Raw genomic sequence first — 19,612 nt, forward strand, 5'->3', positions numbered from 1 at the left:
AAGTAACAGTAATTCAGGAACTGCACACCAGCAATGAGAAGACACGGACTCAGGCCTATCTCTACACAATGGTACTAGGTATGTTTGTGAGGTCAATATTGAACTGGCTGTGCTCTTTGCTTTCGTCTTTCAAATGCTGTTCTAAAGCTGGATTAACTTTCGAATCTAGTTCATCACACTCCCCACAGTAATTCTTGTCCCACGCCCTAAAGAAAGCTTAGGCTGCTCTAGGGAAAGGTAGCATTTCACAGGAGCTGCAAGACATGCAGATCTGTGTGGAGCACAAAGCTGCATCAATTTTCAGCATAGCTAAGAAAAAGCAGAACAAAACAATAACAACAAAAAAACCACCCAACACCAAAGCAGCAGAAACTAACCCCTTTTTCAGGTGGATTCAGGTACCTTCAGATAATGTCATTGAGAAGCCATAGCAAGAACATGCCTAGGATCCTACTTAAAATGTAAAAACATACTACATAAACTCTGGCAAATTCGGTTTTAGATAGTTTCTAAAGAAAAAAAACCACAGAGATCATGCCTTTGAAAATTTTTGGCATATAACCCTTGCAGTATGCTTATGCAGGAAATTACACTCAGTGCCTGTTATTTCCCAGCTGTTAGGGACATGTGGGTTTACTGTATCAGCTGCCAATCAAAGAAATTTATTTTAAATGGAAGATAAAGTGATGTTCTCCTGCTGCACTGAAAGGAGATTATTTTTCCTTGGTTCTAAAGATGACTAAGTGAAGATCACCAGCTTAATCAAACTTGTTGCTCATTGTTGTTAACGTGAATGTTTGTGATGACCACATCGCAACCATCAAGGTACAACAAATGATTAATGAAGCATGCATCAGCTTTGGTGGCAGCAGTCACTTTAAAAATGTAACAGAACTCAACTGTTTGTCTCCTACAGTATCTATCTGCTATTTCAGTGTATACATTTCCTCAGCCTGTAACTGTACTACAAGAAAAGATGTAAACTGCAGTTAAGATTACACATGCAGTTAAGAACACACTTAAAACATTACTACTGCTCCTGAAACACCTTGGGCTGCTGAATCAAAACATCTGCTTCTAATGCATCCACACACCTTTACAAAAAAAAATGTATGTGAAACCCTTTCATTAGTTTAACTTTTTGTACTAAGTTGAAGCTTAATGTTTACAGAGATAAGACAAAAAATAAAAATCCCCCTTATTGCTATGCCTTAATTTATTGCACTCTAAAAAGTCCTCTCAAAAAAAAAGAAGAAAAATGTAAGTAAGAATAAAGAGTTGTGGGTTTGTGTGGTAATTTCCTAGCTACCAGAACCAACGTAAATAAGGGGCAGAACTTCCTACTATTTTCCTACTGAGAAACAGACATTTAAGCTGTCAAAAGAAAAGTGAACTGACTAGTCAGTATAAGGAAGCATTCATTACTCAAACCAGAAAGCAGCAGATCTGGTGAATTTATCTAATCTAAACATGTCAAAAGACAATCTTGTCAAAGCAAATGAATGATAAAGGCAGCCATTTTATCAGATCTGCACAGTAGAGAGAAAAGGTGAGAAAAATGCATATACACATTTACATCCAGTCTTCTGTTCAAGCCACTTCAAACTGAGTATTTGGAAGAGAAAATATGGCAAATAGGTAAAAACTGGCAATTATAAAAATCTTTTTACACCACAAAAAATTATGATGTGAAATACTCTTCAGTGAAAAAATCCTCAATACTGGTTCTAAAATACCAACTTCAGCACTTAAAGAAGAGTACCTTTGATTGTAACTTAACAATGAGAGACAAGAGAATGTCAACATCTGCTACTCCATCTTTTGTTTGTGCTGCACCACATTAAGGTCTACATGAGAAAAAACACTCCACTTACCAAGTGCACTTATAGCATCCTCAAAAAGATTTGATCGAGATGTATCACCTGTTGTACTGTAAGATGAAGACAAGTACAATGGTAATAATAAAACTTAGGAAAACTTCCTGTTTTTTTCAAGAGTAGTGGCAGCACCTGTAACTCTAACAGCCCCTTTTGTTTCTAGAAAAGAACAAAGCTTTCCAAAGAGCTCTCTTGATCTTACAACAAAAGCAGAGTTCACAAACTTAAAATACTACCATTTTTAACACAGGGCCAACCTTCTCCTTTATGCCCCAGTAGTACGGCTCTTGTCCATCTGCTCAGGGATTAGCCATATGCTTGCCTGAACACTTTAAAGGGTAGGAGAACAAGGTGAATTTTGTAAAACGCACAGCAATCTCACTATTTGCTTCCCCACAGTCCTCAGTTTAATCTTAATGAGGACACAATGAGGTCCATGTAAAGCACTTATTAAAATCTCAGTATCCTACTTTCCCAACAATATAAACTGCTAACATTTGCAATTGCTCCATCTCAAATTATCAAGGCTGGCAACTGAGGAGACTAAAGTGCATGCATATTCTGCACGGATGCACATGCTGGCACGTGTGTAATCACCAGCAAACATCATTCTTGATTACAGTGAGTAGGGTAAGATGCTTGAGAGATGGGTATTGAATGGCTACAAGTCAGAGTCAGCTGCTGGAGAGGGTCTGAGGATGGAGCTGCTGGAAAAACTCTAACAGCTGGTAGGGTCATAGGCTTCAACCAGCTAGTGGGGAAACTTGTTTATGCATCCATGAATGAAACAAGTGTGTGACTAGGCAACTCTGGGACTAGACACCAGGGTCAGTGAATGTCTACAGCCTGTTCCTGGGTGGATTCTCTGTGCGGGGGCATCTGGACATGCAAAGGAATGTGAGTAACTACAACTGGAGCGGGATTGCAGGGTTCAGGCAGTCACAAGGTCTCAAAAGCTTGTGAGGGTGAGAGACAGGGGCCAGCTATCAAAACAGACTATCATCAGCTACTAAATTCATACTGTTCTTTTGTGCGTGTACATGTGTATTTTGCACTAGTGGGCTTTGCCCTAGGTTATCAAAAGACATTTCGCAGGGCACAGGATTCACCTGATAGTGTTCTACGGTTGCTGGGGCACTGGTTTTGTACTCGCCTGTGCTGACTTATGCAGCCAGCCATACATACATGTTGTGCACATTTGCTGAGAATACTTGTTCCATCTTGACAGATCTGGGAACCTGGAGCTGCAGCAGCCTCCCACATATCAGGCTGCTACAGTCAGCAACTCGTAACAGCAAGTGAGATGTCATCAGATGGTGACACTAAACATCTACCAAGGTATGCAGAGATGCCTTTTTTTTTTTTTTTATAGTTAAGAAACTGTTTGTTCTAACAAGAATGATTGACTAGTATTTATCACTAGTAAGAGTTACAACTGAAAAAGATCAAGGGCAAAACAGACACCAGCTTACCAGGCCACAGCTCAACAGATTTTCAACAGCCTTAGTAATTTAACTGCTAAAGCAAATCAGAAACCCACTGAAATCGAGGCAGGTGTAACTACAATGTATTTGTTAAATTATTCTCCTGCTTTCTGTTAAGTATGTACACTCAGGCTCTCTTACTGCAGTTTTACTGTAATCTGTACATGGAAAACCTGGAAAGCTGGATGAACCAAGCAGCAAAAAAACCACCAGCCATCAGCATCAAAAAAATTCTAAGTTAGTCAATTCTAAGTTAGTCAAATGAAGCTTCATTTATACTCTAGTTTTAACATATGTCCAGTTCTTGAAATTGTGACATTAAATCAAATTAGGGTATTTACTGCAAGAATTCTGTGATTACTTTTTCAAGATATCAGGCAATTGCCAATTTTACTTCCTTACCATCAAATCATTATTTGATGATGTCTAAATATAACCACTCCAAACATTAATGTCTTGTGCACCAGTATTTAGATAATTAACACAAATAATTGAAAACCAGTGTACAAAAAAGCCTTGATGCCATTAAACTACACTTAACAACATTTTTATCCATTACAATACTTCAGCATCTTAAAATGACCAAAAAAGGTTTCATTATACAACAGGGATGAAATGTCTACGTTCCATTTGATTCCATTTGATGCAGAGAATTGAAATTAAAATCCAACCCACCTTACACAATTACTTGAAGATGGGCAAAGGAAGATTCATAACCCACAAGCTTGTAGGGCTTTAAAACGTTACATGATTAAGAGAATATCATATCCTACATTTTGGAAGGAAAAGCTCTTTGCAGAAATTAAGAGACTGCTGCAAGCAATGAAGAAATTATTGTTCGATTCTAACCAACATGATTCAAAACACGATCAGAGGTCTCATGAAGACAACAGAACACATTCTTCAGAAGTCTTTAAGAGCTTTATGGACATGCAGATGGGTATTTGCAAATAATGTCAGACTAAATCTGGGTCACATTAACTCTTGAAATGCCTACAGGGAGCACATGTCCTGTATTATTTAACTCGCCACTTCATACATTTAGTTCTAAGACCAGACTTCCCACAGGAGGAAGGGTAAGTGGGAAGGGACACTTTTTACTATCAGTAGTTACACTTGAGCCGTAGACTCAAGTTACAATTAATAAAGAAGAAAATTAAGTAGAACAGACAAAATTATTGGATGTCCACTGTAATGTGAAATTCACCATAAAATCAAAGCTGCAAGCAACAGAAACGGACAGAGAAGCCATTTGTGGAGGCTCATTCATACCTGTCAGTTGCTAATGAGCTGAGAGCAGCTGGTGCCTCAGCAGGTGGGTCTTCTACTGGCTTCTCTTCTTCCAGAGCACTCACAGGTTCAGATTCACAGGCAACTGCATCTAGCACTGGTGGTGGAGGGACAGGAGCTGGCACAGGGGCAGCAGCAGGGACTGGTGCAGTGACTGGTGTGGGAGCTGCAGTTGTCAAGCTAACAGCGGTAGTAGCATTTGGCTGCTGAGTAACTCCAGCTGCTGCTTTGGGCTAGAGGAAGACAACAGAATTCAGACAACACAAAGCTCCTGTTTAAACCCAGGTTTTTAAGTTTCGATAACACTATTCGTGTTTGAAATTTCTGCCCTAACTTCCAGCATAATACTGAAACATTGCAAGACATTAAATCTGTAATGCCTCTTATGGTGTGCAAACATGCAACTGGTGTCAGTACTGTACGCAAGTCCAGTATCTGAGTATGAAGTGCAATACAAAGACACCCTCTAAGTATTTACAGACTGCAATACTGTAAACATGAAAACAATCCAGTGTTTTACAACTGGAGTTGGGCATTACTTCAGTGCTATGGGTTTTACATTTTTCAGAAGGATTTTATGTTTTCAGAAGGAATTAAAACAGCTGCCAAAGAACGTGTGGCAAGTTTAACAAGCATATGGACCTTAAAGAACATTTGAAGAAGCCTTTGAGAAAAACATGCCTGAGCATCGAAGTTAACAGTTGTACTTGTATAACAGGGCATGTCTTACTCAGAAAAGAAACTGAGCTTAAACACTTAATTAAAAAACCCATAACACTGAAGTAATGCCCAACTCCAAAAAATAGGCCCTTTAATACAGCAAGGTATTGCATTTAACAGAAAGTCTATCTTCTGCTATAAACAAAACTTAAGCCATACTCTGAAATCTCATCTGCACCTGTTTTGCTGTGCTGATAAACATCTCTTCTTCAGGCAAAGCACAGATGAGAACACTGTTCACAAGACAGCAGTAACAGAGAATCTAAGAAGCCAGTATCAGAACAGAAGTGATGGGGAACTGAATGGAAGTTTACTTTGTCAGAAGGAGGACCTCTAATTTCAAGATTAACTTCATATTTCAAGACAGAGATGAAGCCAGTTTTAGTCAGCTCTCAAGGGTCTGGAATGCCTAGAAAAATCAGGCTTGACTTTCTTCTGGCTTGACTCCCAGAATCAATCTGGCTACTGGTTAAGAGGACAGATAAGATACTTCAAATATATGTCACAGTCATTCCCTTCTAAATTGCAGTTGCAGTCATTCAAAAGTCACAGGCTATGTAACCTTTCTTTACTGGTTTGAGCTGCTGAGCAGCCGTGAGTTTGAAAAGTGATGTGGCACAGCTAGAAGGGATCTGTACAGGGGATTTTGTAACAAACTATCTATGTTCCCTTCTTTCTTTTAGTAGTATCACTGGAAAAATAAGAGAGACATAAAAAAGAACAAATAGTAACATCAGCCACTAGAAATTTTTTTCTTTGAGGTACATGTTCAGCACTGAACAGCAACAACAATCAGTGCAGGCATATTAGGACTGCGAAGCAGTGTTTTTCTACTTATTCACACAGCCATGTAGTGTTGCTATTGATCAAAATTTTGACATGATTACATTCAACTGGTTTTAAGAACAGGCATATACAATTATTTTGTGGTTTAGGCCCAGCCAGCAGCCGAGCCCCACACAGTCACTCAGATGCTACCCTGCCATTCCTACCACCCTGGTGGGATGGGAAGCAAAATGCTAAATCCCATGGGTTAAGAAAAGGAGCGTTTAATACAACAACAGAGAGAGCAAAAAAACAAGAGCAATAACAAAAACACTAGCAAAAATAATATATAGAGCCAGTGATATAGAACTCAACCTGCTCACCCGATGCCACAGCTGCTGTGCCAAAAAAAAAAAAGCTTGGCATGCCCAGTGCAGCTCCACACTTATACAGCAGAGATAACATCAGTATTGTACCCAACAGCTCACTGTCTGGTTCAGCTGTATGTCCTGGGTGAGGTCCTCCTAGCTTCCTTTGAAGAAAATTTACCCTATCCTAGCCCAACACAGGACAATCACTCAACTCAATGAATGCAACTCCTTTCTCAAAAATAAGGACTACTCACTTTTGTCACCATAACCACCACAAAGTTCTTCTCATCAATTTTGTATTCTTTAAGAGCAGTATCATCATTAAGGATTTTGCCTGGGAAATTAAACAGATTATTTAGAACTTGTTATTTAACATATCATTAGGTGATCTTGAGACTCCTTCACACACACAACTTAAAAAAAAAACAATTATCATGAGGATTTATAAACATTACCAGCCCTACCAAAAGTGTTTTAGCTATTAATCTCTGGCAGTAGAGCTTCTCTTCTGATAATGCCCACAGTACCAGTTAGCTTGAAGGCTGTTGCTGTAAGCACTGAACGTGCTTCCGACCATTTAAAAGTGTGGCATTAAATCCAGACACAGACTTACTGGACCTTTAACACCGATGTAAGTAATAGAGAACAGGCTTTAGCATACAATAAGCTTACCTGAGTAACTTACACCTGCTTATGCACTCCAAACACACTAAGCAAATTCCTTCCTGCTTATGTTTGCACTTCATATTTATTAAAATGTCTATAGCTCCCTGCCACAAATTAAGTTCATCTGCATTAGACAACTTTGCAACTTGGTAACTGTAACAATTTGTTTGTAAGAAAAAAAACAAACACTTAAGAGTTAGAAAAATATAGAACCATTCTACAGCCTGTTACCTCGACAGAAAGATGCCAAAGCAGGGGACTTTGCCTGAAGAAGCCCATTTTGTTTTGATTGTCTTAATGATGGTGATGATAACATTGGTTTTGGGTAAGAATCAGAGGGAAGCCCAACAAGACAGATATCCTGGTGGGAGTCTTATAGACCACACAGCCAGAATGAAGACACAGATGAAATTTCTGTAGGCACTGGGCAGAAGTCTCAGTATCACTAGCCCTTGTTCTTGTGGGGGACTTCAACTTCCCTAACATCTGATGGAAATGCAACACAGCAGAGAGGGAGTAGTCCCAGAGGTTCTTAGAGTGTGTGGAGAACATCCTGACACAGCCAGTGAGAGTCAGGCAGCGAAGGTGCCCTGTTGGATGTGATGTTTGAGAACAGAGGACTAGTGGGGGATGTTTTGGGCACAGCAATCACTAATTTTTAAGAGTTCTCAGTTGTTGGAGAAGTAAAGACATCAGACAGCAGAACTGTCACTTTGAAATGCTGGCAGGCAGACTTTGGCCTGTTTCAGAGACCGGTTGACAGAGTCCCTTGGGAGAGTCCCTAAGGACTAAGGAGTCCAGTGAGGCTTGATACAACTCAAGATGAAAGTTTTAAAGGTGCAGGAATGCATCCCCATGTGCTGAAAGACAAGTCAGCAAGGAAGAAGAACAGCCTGGCTGAATAGAGATCTGGGGAGAAAGAGAGCATTTGTAGTCATTGGAAGAAGGAGCAGGCCACTCAGGACTACAAATTTGTTGTGAGGCTAGGCAGGGAGAAAATTAGAAGTGCCAAAGCCCAATCAGAAATTAATTTGGCTTCAGCTGCTAAGTAGAACAGCAACAAAAGGAGAACAAGAATCTCTATCCTTTGTTGGATCCAGGGGTAAAGAATGAGCAAAAGGCAGAGGAGTTTGGTAACTTCTTTGCCCCAGTCTTTAGTAGTAAAACCAATTGTTTCCTGGATACTCAGCCCCCTCAGCTGGAAGGCAGGAATGAGGAACAGAAAAAAAGCTCCCATAATCCAAGATGAGTTGACTAGTGACTTGTTGCAGCATTTAGACATATACAAGTCTATGGAGCTGGATGGCATATACCCGAATGTGCTGACAAAACAGGTAATTGGCCACCAGGCCACTTCTCATCATTCAGTGGCACTCCTGTGACACCCATCTACAAGAGCAACCAGGGGGAGGATCCTGGGAACTACAGACCTGCCAGTCTGACCCTTGTGCAGGAAAAATCATGGAGCAAAATATCACAAGGGACATTATGCAGCATATGTAGAGCAAGGAGGTGATCAGGCCCAGTCAGCATGGGCTCATGAAAGGCAAGTCCTGCTTGACAAACCTGATCTTCTATGAAAAGATGACCTGCTTAGTGAATGAGGGAAAGGCCAGATGTTGTTTATCCAGATTTTAATATCTGACACCGCCTCCCACAGCATCCTCCTGGAGAAACTGTCTGCACACAGTGTGGATGAGTGGATGCTGTGCTGGGTTACAAATTAGCTGAATGGCCGAGCCTAATGAGTGGAGATGAATCGAGTTCCAGTTCACCAGTGGTCACTAACACACCAGGGCTCAGTGCTGGGGCTAGTTCTCTTTAATATCTTTATCAGTGATCTGGACAAGGGAATTGAGTAAACCCTCACTAAGCCTGAGTGACAGTGTTGAGCTCCTCAAAGGCAGAAAGGCTCCACAAAGGGATGTGGACAGAGTGCATCAATGGGCTGAGTCCAAGGTTTAACAAGGCCAAGTGCCTGCACCTGGGTCACAACAACCCCATGCAACACTACAGTCTCAAGGCAAAGTGGCTAGAAAGTTGCCTGACAGAAAAGCAGTTCAGGTGCTGGCTGATAGCAGGCTGAATGTAAGCCAGAAGCGTGCTCACATGGCCAAGAAAGCCAACAGCATCCTGGCCTGTATCTGAAATAGTGCGGCCTGCAGGATCAGAGAAGCAATGGTAAGACCACACCCTGAATAGTATATTCAGTTTTGGACCCAAAAACAACACTGAGCTGCTGGAGTAGGTCCAAAGAAGAGCAACAAAACTGGTGAAAGGGATGGAGAACAGGCCTTATGAGGAGCAGCTGACAGAACTGGGATTGTTTAGTCTGGAGAAGTGGAGGCTGAGGGAAGACCTCATTGCTCTCAACAACTATCTATAAAAGGAAGCTGTATTAAGTTAGTCTCTTCTCCCTATTATCAAGTAACAGAATGAGAGTAAATGGCCTGAAATTGTCAGGGGACTTTAAGATTGAATATTAGGAAAAATTTCTTTATTGAAAGAGTGACCAGGCATTAGAATAAGCTGTCCAGGGAGGCTGTGCAGTCGTCATCCCTGGAGATGTTAAAAAACATGTAGAGATAGCCCTTTGGGATGTGCTTTGATGGCCACAGCAGTTAATGGTTGGACTCAATGACCTCAAGACATCTTTTCTGACCAAAACAATTCTAGGAGAGTTCATGCAGACCTGTCAGCTGTGGGAATGATGCCACATTGCATTGAGGAGTTTTTCTCCTGAGATGCAATGAGCAGCAGAAACAACATGGGATGGACTTAGCTCAAGAAGAAGAGAGGGGTGAGGGGAAGTTTGTTTAACATCTAGTTGTCTTTACCACTGCCCTACTTTGAGTCAATCAGTGCTAGCTTTGTTTAAATTGATTTTTTTCACCCCCAACTGAACTGTCTTCCATGACCATAACAGTCAGTGTGCCCTCCTTGTCCTTGTCTCAATCCTAAAGCCTTTTGTTCTATTTTCTCCTCCTCATCCCACCACAAGCAGGTAGGATTGAGTGAGTGGCTGTGTGGCTGCTTTGCTACCAGCTGGGTAGGCTTAAACCATGACTAAACCACATAGACTTGTGGGTTTTTTTAGGATAAACCAATTTAGAGGCAGTACCACAGACCAGAAAAGTAAGTCTCCATTTCAGCAAGTTTTAGATCACATAACTGGAATGGGCTGCCCAGGGAGGTGGTAGAGTCACCATCATTAGAGGTGTTTAGGAAGAGACTTGATAGAGTGCTTGGTTGCATGGTTTAGTTGATTAGGTGGCTTGGACGCGATGATCTTGAAGGTCTCTTCCAACCTGGTCCATTCTATTCTATATATGCAGACATCTAGTCTTCCCAGGACATATGACCCTAATAGAAATGACAATGTATCTACCTCACCACTAATCAGCATAACCTTTTTTAGAAACAAAATTGTCTGCATTTTTAATAACAAATTATGTACTTTTAATCAGGTTCAGCTGGGAGACCACTCTCTACCATATTGTGAAAATTCCAGAGCTCATTTTAATCCATGTGGAATTGTGATCAATACACCCTTGCTGTATCTCTTGACCAAGAGAAAAACATACTTTACCCTGAGATGGTCTGCTACTCTGAATCTTATTTCCTACTGCTTGTGAGAATTATACAATGCTGCAGATAAAGTCTGGGTTTTGAAAATATGAAAATACTCAAACATTAAAATAGATTTAATGAAACAGCCAAACCAATAGCAATGCCAGTACAAAGTATACAAAATTATACTCAGCCCAGTGAATGAATGTTTGTTGGTCAGAAGAAATGGGAAAGTAGTCCTCAGGAGTAAAAGAGGAGGAGCAGGGTCAGCAGGAGCTCAAGCAGGAAGAGTCCCATGCTCAGCAAAATTCACCCTTTATAATGAGCATGTTTATGGTATGGAATAACCAGTCAGCCAGCTCAAGTCAGCTGCCCAGCTGACTCCAAACTGCTAATGGCCTTCAGACCATGGCTGGCCTATGATTCTGTCCCAGAGAAACTAGGACAATTCCATATTCTGGATGTGCACTCCCTTCACTGAAGTACAAGGGACATCACATTTGCTAAGAAACATAATCCTGAGGACTCTACACAGACATGGAGACACTTCTCTTCTGTTACCCTTTCTATTGTGATCAGTGGATTTAGCTTATTAAAAGTGAAAACCCAATACTGTTCACAAACCAGGTTTTGGTTTTGTTAGTGTTTTTGTGGTAGTTCTTTGTTGTTTTGGATTTTTTGGGGGGGGTGTGTGGGGGTTCAGTCTGTTTGCATTTCAGTACTTGTAACTTTTAAGAATGCTTAACACTCACATCCAAGTCAAATAAGAACATAAAAGATAAGGTATATTCAGACACAGTATTTCCAGAAAATCGTTACCTGCATAAATTAGTTTTTGGCCAGCTACTGGAAAAGCATCTTGCCCCCTCTCTGATTCAATCTTCTCTTTTAGTGCCTTTACCTAAAGCACAGAAACAGTCACAATAAAAAAAAAATAATAATTAAAATTCCACAACACAAATCTACTTTTTCCTATGTTTTAAATACTAAAAAGTAGTTTTCAGTCTTATGTCAAGAACATCAGTCTTACAAAAATGCTACCATAACCACTTGCAGAGCAATGTGTTCCCTTGCCAAATAATCTCTTGCCCTTAATCAAAGTAGATAGAGACTTCTCGTGGAGAAATTACTTAACTACAGGTTTACAACAAAATGGAAAAAAAAAAAAAGGATAAATTTATGGAAAAAAGAAATTAAAAATGCTTTCATCTACTGACCCATTGCCACTTCCTGTGTATGAGGTGCACACACTACACAGCTGATAACTCCCAGCTTTCTTCTTCCTAGCAGTTCTTCAGGAAAGGCCTCATTCTTTTGTAAGGTCATGATGAGACTCCGTTTAACTCACTGGAATGACCTGAGGCCTCGACATGAAAAGACTTGCACAAACCACTGGGTTTGTGAATTTTATGTACGTAGTTTTTAACTCTTTCCCCTCCCCCATAATTTTTGGAGCTCTGCATAGCAATTTTAAGATTACACTTTAAAGCATTTTGCCTCATTTACTTCTTAGGCAGGCTATTGACTCATAGGCCACACTTTCAGAGAACCACACAAAATAGCTCAATTGACACTGTGTGAGTGTCTTATATTAGAATGCCCATATTCTCCAGAAAGACCTCATTAAGCTATCATAAGGAGACAGAGGATGCTCACAGAATCACAAAATGATAGGTTTTGGAGGGATGTCCAGAGACCATCTAGTCCAACCTCCCTGCTACAGCATGCTCACCTAGAGCAGGCTGCCCAGGACTGCATCCCAGACGAGTCTTTTGTACTGCTAGAGAAGGAGACTCCACAGCCACTCTGGGTAGCCTTTTCCAGTATTCTGTCTCACCCTCAAAGTAAAGAGGCTTTTCCTCATGTTCAGATGGAACCTCCTGGGTTCCAGTTTGTGCCTGTTGCCCTGCTGCTGTACACCACTGAAAAGGCATTGGCCTCATCTTCTTGACACCTAGTTTTAGATATTTATAAGCATTGGCAAGATCTCCTGCCAGTCTTCTCCAGGATAAACAGCCTCAAGTCTCTCAGCCTCTCCTTTAAAGAGAGATGCTTCCCTAATCATTTCTGTAGCACTCAGACTCTCTCCAGAAGTTCCCTGTCTTTATTGAACTGGGGAGCCAAAAACTGGACACAATACTTTAAAGTGTGGCCTCACTAGGGCAGAGTACAAGGGAAGGATAATCTCCTGTGATATGCTGGCCACACTCTTCTTAATGCACCACAAGACACTGCTGGCCTTCTTGGCCACAAGGGGCACATTGCTGAGTCAAGGTTAATTTGCCCACCAGACCCCTGGGGCCTTCTCCACAGAGCTGCTTTGCAGCAGATGAGCCCTGTGGGAGGTACAACTACGCTGGCTAACACAAAAAGCTTGACAGTTTTCTGGACAAAGGGCCAAGACTGGCTAGGAGTTGACAATGATCAGCCTGACACCCCTAGAGACTAACTGGCACCTCTGGGCCCAGACATTCTGACCTTGCTTTTGTGTGCTCTCCAAATAAGAAATTGACCACAGCCCACCCTGGACAGGATATAAAAGGAGTCCTGCTATGGAGAGGGGGTTCTCTACACAGCAAACAGCCTGGCAGTCAGATCCTCTCCTTCCAGACTGAGATCTTGCCTAAGGAGTCCTCACTCCTCCCTGCTTTGGTGAGTACATGTGTTTTTGGTACTTTGGAAGAGAGCTTCCCTTTCTCAGTGAGTGCACATTTTGGTTCACCTCCCTCGAGATAGCTTAACTGGTTGTGCAGCCACTGACATCTGAACCTGTAGTTTCATTGTGGTGGAAGGAGTGCAGAATAATTGCAATTAATCAAACGGTTGTTGTTGTCTGGTTTGTGGGTGCTGCCACAACAAACCCCTAACCTCTACTGGTGTATGTTGTTTCACTTCCTTACACTTGCCCTTACTGAACTTCATGAGGTTCCTCTCTGCTGAACTTCTCAGCCTGTTCAGCTCTCACTGAATGGAAGCACAGCCTGGCAGGGTGTCAGCTACTACACCCAGTTTCATATCATCAGCAAACTTGCTGATGCTGCACTCGGTTCCTTCATCCAGGTCACTGATGAATATATTAAACAAGACTGAACACAATACTGATCCTTAGGGAACACCACTAGATACAGGCCTCCAACTAGACCCTGCACCGTTGATCACAACCCTCTGTTCTCTGTCATTCAGCCAGTTCTCAGTCCACCTCAGTACACTCATCTAATCCACACTTCCTAAGCTTATCTATAAGGATGTTACAGGAGACAGTGTCAAAAGCCTTGCTGAAGTTGAAGTAAACAACCATCTACTGCTCTCCCCTCATCTACCCAGCCAGTCACACCATCATAGAAGGCTATCAGTTTGGTCAGGTATAAATTCCCCTTGCTGACTATTTTTGATAATCTTCATTCCCTCTACACATGCTTAATGATGACCTCCAGAAGGAGCTATTCCTGTGCCTTGGATGGAGGTGAGCCTGACTAGTCTACAGTTCCCTGGTTTTTTGAAGAATGGAGCAACACTGGATTTCTTCCAGTCCTCAGGAATCTCTTCTGTTCATGATGTTTCACAGATGAGAGATCATGACTTAGTAATAACATCAGCCAGCTCCCTGAGCAATCATGGCTGCACCTCACTTGAGCCCATGGGTTTGTGGGTGTCCAATTTGCCTAAATGATCTCAAGTCCTATCTTTTCCTTGTCCAGACTTTGCCTCTTACCTTCAGGAAAGGGCTTCTGCACTGATACATTTGAAATAATGTTTTAAGACAAACTACATGTACACAAACATTCATTCTTCTTGCTTCCTGAAGATACTCCCAGTGTATGGAAAATAAAGACAACCAATCTGTTATGAATTTGTCTTGGGTTTAAGGAGTAACACAGAGCTCTTTAGCCCTTCTCTAAGTAGTTAAATGCTCCAGACCAGATTGGAGAGAATTGGAAATTTTAAATGGAAGTGCTATTTGTAACTGCATACTACAGTGCAAAGATTACGCAATACACAAAGCTTCACAGTCTACCACAGCCACGGTTCTCAAAAAACCTCCTTAGGACAAAGCTTCCCACCACCTTCCTCCAAACCAGGCCAAAACACCCAGGCCTCCAATGCACCTCCTCCCCCAGGCCAAACCCAAGTGATGCAGCTCCAGGCCCCATGCCAGGCCTCTCCAGGCCTTGGCATAGGAAAGAAAAGGGACCCCACCAGGGAGAGAGTAAGGGAAAAGAAAGGGAAGAAACTGGCTCTGCAGCCAGATTATATAGGCATTGTAGAATTATGGGATGCAGTAACAAGTTACAATTTCCTGGGTCCATCTAGTCCCTCTGGAGGACCTTAAGGAACTCTACGGTTCTTAAAGGCACCCAGCCTCAAATCATAACAGAACTTAACACTACAAAGTAACTCCATCTTCTGAATGTTTTCCTCAAATATTCATACTTTTTTTTTCATGAAGCATCAAAAGGTCAGGTGGCCTGTGGCAGACAACCATTATGATACCTCTTTCCCTTTCCTTCCTTTTAATCCTCCCTTTTCCTCTCAGATTTTATCTCTGCGCTTCTTTATTCCTTTAGCAGGACAATCCCTTCAGTTTATTTGGTCCAGAAAAGACAAACCAGACTAACAGTCCCAATGGAGGAGCATCTTTTCAGTATTCTACATGAAAAGAAGTATTGTTTTACCAGGCTTCATAACCCAGCAAACGAGGCCTGCAGAATCAAGTCTTCTCTAACCTTACATCTGGTGTAGGCTATTAAATCACTTGCCATACAACGACACAGAACAAGATCACAGAATCAGAATGTGTCCAGTTGGAAAGAACCCTCAACGGTCATCTTGTCCAACCACCCTTCAGTCAGCACGGACACAAGATGTGCCTTCCCTCTATGGGACTACACCAAAGTAGGGAGCCAATTCTTATCTTTCTTAGCAGGTGGAAGAAGGATGCTGTGGGTATTCTTATTATACATGCCATCCCAGCACCTGTCAACAGCTTCAGAGTCAATCTCCAGCCAGTCAGTTGCTTTTCTGCAGCAAAACTAACAGCAGCTCACTGTTATTCTTAATTCTTCAGGCAGGGTCAAACCATTACTCATTTTAGTAATAATCTGCTGATACCATCATCATTCCCACACACTTCTGCTTATCCCTGGCTTTACATTTATTTTAAAACTGCATTTCCTTGAAAAATAAAAATCTAATTGGTAAATTCCTCTCCAATTTTCTAAGACTGGAGGTCACTCAACTTCAAACTGAAAAATCTCTTTAGGTCATAGATAAACCATCAAGCAATTTTTCCTGAGCATTAGTGTTTTAGTGTTTTGAGTTTCATTGCAGACTACAGACTCTCTCCTACAAGGAGCAAACCTAAAACCTGTTTTCTCAAAAAATTGTCTGAACAGCTCAATAGGGTAGTTTAGGTCAGGACACACTAAACACACATTATTACAAAATAATTGGATCCATATGAAGGAATTAAGATATTAATTGTAGTAAAATAGTGACAGTAAAATTCCAACAATCCATTCACCTTTGCTGCCCATCTTGTGTGCAGTGCTTTCCCCAACTACAATGTGACTGATGTGCTGCAAGTGACCTGCAGCGCTGCCTTCTTCCAAAACCCTCTGTATAGATCTGCTGCAAATGACACGGCTATTACCTGGCTTAAGAAGATATCCTCCACATGCTCCAGGAGTCTGCTGGATTACCTACAGCTTGACATGTTACATTTCCAGCAGATGTCAAGGTGGTTGCCCAGCAGGATGAGAACCTGAGTGCATAAAGCCTCCTGTAGCTGGAGCAATGCTTCATCAACTGGCTCCGCTCAGTCAGGCGGCCTGTAGTAGACACCAACAAAAGGCTCCCTTTGTCTCTAATTCCTCCAGTCTCTTAATTCTTACCCATAAGCTTTCAATCTGGCTACTCCTCAAAGACAGCTGTTTTCTACTCTATCTATTTCTTGACATAAAGGGCAATGCATCTGCCCTGCACAGCCTGTGGCCAATGACAGCCACATACCTGTCACGGAATTTGTCCACCAAATTTCGGCAATGACAACCAGATTATTGCCGCAGAACAGCAGCATGGTGGCTTCCATCTCCACCTGTCTACTACCCATGCTGTGTGTGCTGGTGTAGAGGGACCTCAGTTGGGCTGTCAGCTGTATCACTTCTTAGAGAAGCACATCCTGATTACTTTGAGGCATTTCATTGATGATCCTATGTTGCCTCCCATTACGTCAGGACCCCCAGGCTCAATTCCGTAAGACCTCAAGCATGCTGCAGTATTCCCAGAACATCTCAGAGCAACAGACCAAGGACTCTGTCCCTCTGACCCTGGTGTCTTTTCCCACAGACTGTCATGAGCAAGCCTGATATTGCTACCCTCCCCCTTCAAGTCTAGTTTAAAGCTTTGTCAATGTGCTCCAATGAGCAAAGACTTCTCTTCCCCCTTTGAAAAAGGGGAAATTCCATTTTATGTCAGCAGGCCTGCAGCCATGTAGTCCATTCTACTGGCAAAACATTCAAAACTATGGTGGCAACACCAGCTGCATAGCTATGTATTAATAGACAAGATCCTTCTGTGGCTTCCAATGTCATTGCCTGCAACCAGGAAAGAAGAAAAACAGCCCATGCCCTAGATTCCCTCACCAACTACCCCATGGCCCTTGAAGTCCCTTTTGATTGCCCTCGGACTATGTGTTGTGGTTTCACCACCACTCACAGGCGAGATGAACAACAGACAACAGTCTGAGGGCTGTACCAAGCTAGAATTCTCCTAGCGATGTCCTTAAGCCAAGCTCCAGGGAGATAGCAGACTTCCATATGAGAAGGTTCTGTCCAGAATATTGGACCCTTTGATGTCCTAAGAAGGGAGTTAACTACCAGTATAACCTATCTTCCTTCTGCAGGTGGTCACAGTACAGGGAGTCCTTTCTGACCTTGGAGACACTTTTCGCACAAATGGACCATCATCCACATCCTTTATTGACCTACTTTCCACATCCAGAGCCTCACACCTGTTGTACAGAGGCACCTAGGAAGGAGAGATAGGCAAGGAGACAGTTTGCCTATCACTTACCTCTGTTGACAGAATCACAGAATATTAGGAGTTGGAAGCGACCTCAAAAGATCATCTAGTCCAAGCCCCTTGCCAGAGTCAGATCACCTATAGTAGGTCACACATGAATGTATCCAGGTGGGTTTTGAATGTCCCCAGAGAAGGAGACTCCATAACCTCTCTGGGAAGCCTGTTCCAGTGCTCTGTCACCTTCAGAGTGAAAAAATTTTTCCTTATTATTTACATGGAAAACCTCCTATGCTCCCGCTTGCACCTCTTGCCCCTTGCCCTATCACTGGGCATCACTGAGAAGAGCCTGACTCTGTCCTTCTGACGTTCACCCTGTACATATTTATAAACATGAATGAGGTCACCCCTCATTCTCCCCTTCTCCAAGCTAAAGAGGCCCAGCTCCTTCAGCCTTTCCTCAGAAGGAAGATGTTCTACTCCCTTAATCATCTTTGTGGCTCAACACTGGACTCTTTCAAGTAGTTCCCTGATGTCCTTCTTGAACTGAGGGACCTGGAACTGGACACATTCCAGATGTGGCCTTACCACAGCAGAGTAGAGGGGAAGGACTACCTCTCTTGACCTACTAACCACACACCTTGTAATGCACCTCAGGATGCTTTTTTCCCCCCAATCGCTGTTCCTAATTCTGTCTCAGGAAGGGCACAGGATGGTCCCATCAGTCTCTTTCTCAGCCTCCCTGATGCTCCTTAAACGTTCTGCTTCCTCTCACAGTTCTACCATCACACTGAGCAGCTTATTCTCTTGGTCACACAGCTCTCACCACTGCCATCAATTACTGGTGTGCCCTGAATTCAGCCCAAGATCTGGACAGATGTCTGTACGTTTGCAGCCCTTGTGTGGGCTGCCACATCTAATCTGGCAAATGCAGAGGACAGGGCTTTCTGCCAGGTGGATACCATTGTGAAGCTTCTTCCAAGAGGGTGAAAACTATTAAATGAACTTGTATCTTAAGCTGCAAGGTTGACAATGTCCCCTCTGCGCTCTTCTGTGTGAGCTGTCACTCAGGCTGAAGTGCAACATGCTGTTTGCTGTGTTTCTTAGGCCACTTTTTATAGGTCTGAGGGTGGTAGTAACTGCTCTGGCAACACCTGGCAGAGCTGCCTGCTTGTCTTGGGTCTCTCCACTGCCTGGTCACTTCACTATCAGGAAAAAAAGCCCTGTGCATAAAGTCTGCTGCTTTGCTGCAGGTTGCACCAGCTTCAGAGCAGCTCCCCTCACCAAGTTTATACTGTAGTTCTAGCACAGCTGGTACTGCATCACTGGAGGGTGGTGTTATTTTGTATTCAAACCTCAATAGTATACAGCTAATCCCCAATCCCCACTGGGTTTGCACACAACTTATAAAACATTGTTGAAGGGTGAATGAATTCATGCAACCATCCCCTGACTTTTCAGTTCTTAGATATGATCATGCTTAGGACAAAACAAACCGCCATTAGTTCAGTACACTGTGATCAGTGCTCCATTTGAGTTGCAGCCAGCAGTAACCAAAGCAATACCTGTACTTCTAACAGGTCAGTCAGCTGAGGTTTCCACAGAAGCAATGTTAAATACTCAGCATCCTTGTGGATCCTTAAAATATCTGTTCCTCAAAAAAAAAAAAAATCAGTGCCCAAGATGCACAGGCAAGTCCCACTACATCACCATGCTTACAGCTTCCTCCTAACAAGACATCAGCCTCTACTACGTGCTGTTCCTGCTGGCCCATATGGAGTTAGAATGAATGATTTACTGTTATCCTAACATACACTACTTACACAAAAGCTCCAGTAGGAATACAGCATGC

The 19,612-nt window shown here is 42.4% G+C and overlaps 1 protein-coding gene across 1 annotated transcript in view; it reads right to left on the reverse strand.

Annotated features, from left to right (window-relative positions):
* Positions 1 to 19,612, reverse strand: part of RAD23B (RAD23 homolog B, nucleotide excision repair protein) — a 56,759-nt gene that overhangs the window by 13,526 nt on the left and 23,621 nt on the right. Inside the window, exons 2-5 of the mRNA XM_054178293.1 lie at positions 11,563 to 11,644; positions 6,762 to 6,841; positions 4,634 to 4,884; positions 1,875 to 1,930 (exon numbers count right to left, since the gene is read on the reverse strand). Coding sequence (XP_054034268.1) covers positions 1,875 to 1,930; positions 4,634 to 4,884; positions 6,762 to 6,841; positions 11,563 to 11,644 — 469 coding nt within the window. The remainder of the gene's footprint in view (positions 1 to 1,874; positions 1,931 to 4,633; positions 4,885 to 6,761; positions 6,842 to 11,562; positions 11,645 to 19,612) is intronic.

Source organism: Dryobates pubescens, chromosome Z, assembly GCF_014839835.1.
Source record: "Dryobates pubescens isolate bDryPub1 chromosome Z, bDryPub1.pri, whole genome shotgun sequence".
Taxonomy (NCBI): domain Eukaryota; kingdom Metazoa; phylum Chordata; class Aves; order Piciformes; family Picidae; genus Dryobates; species Dryobates pubescens.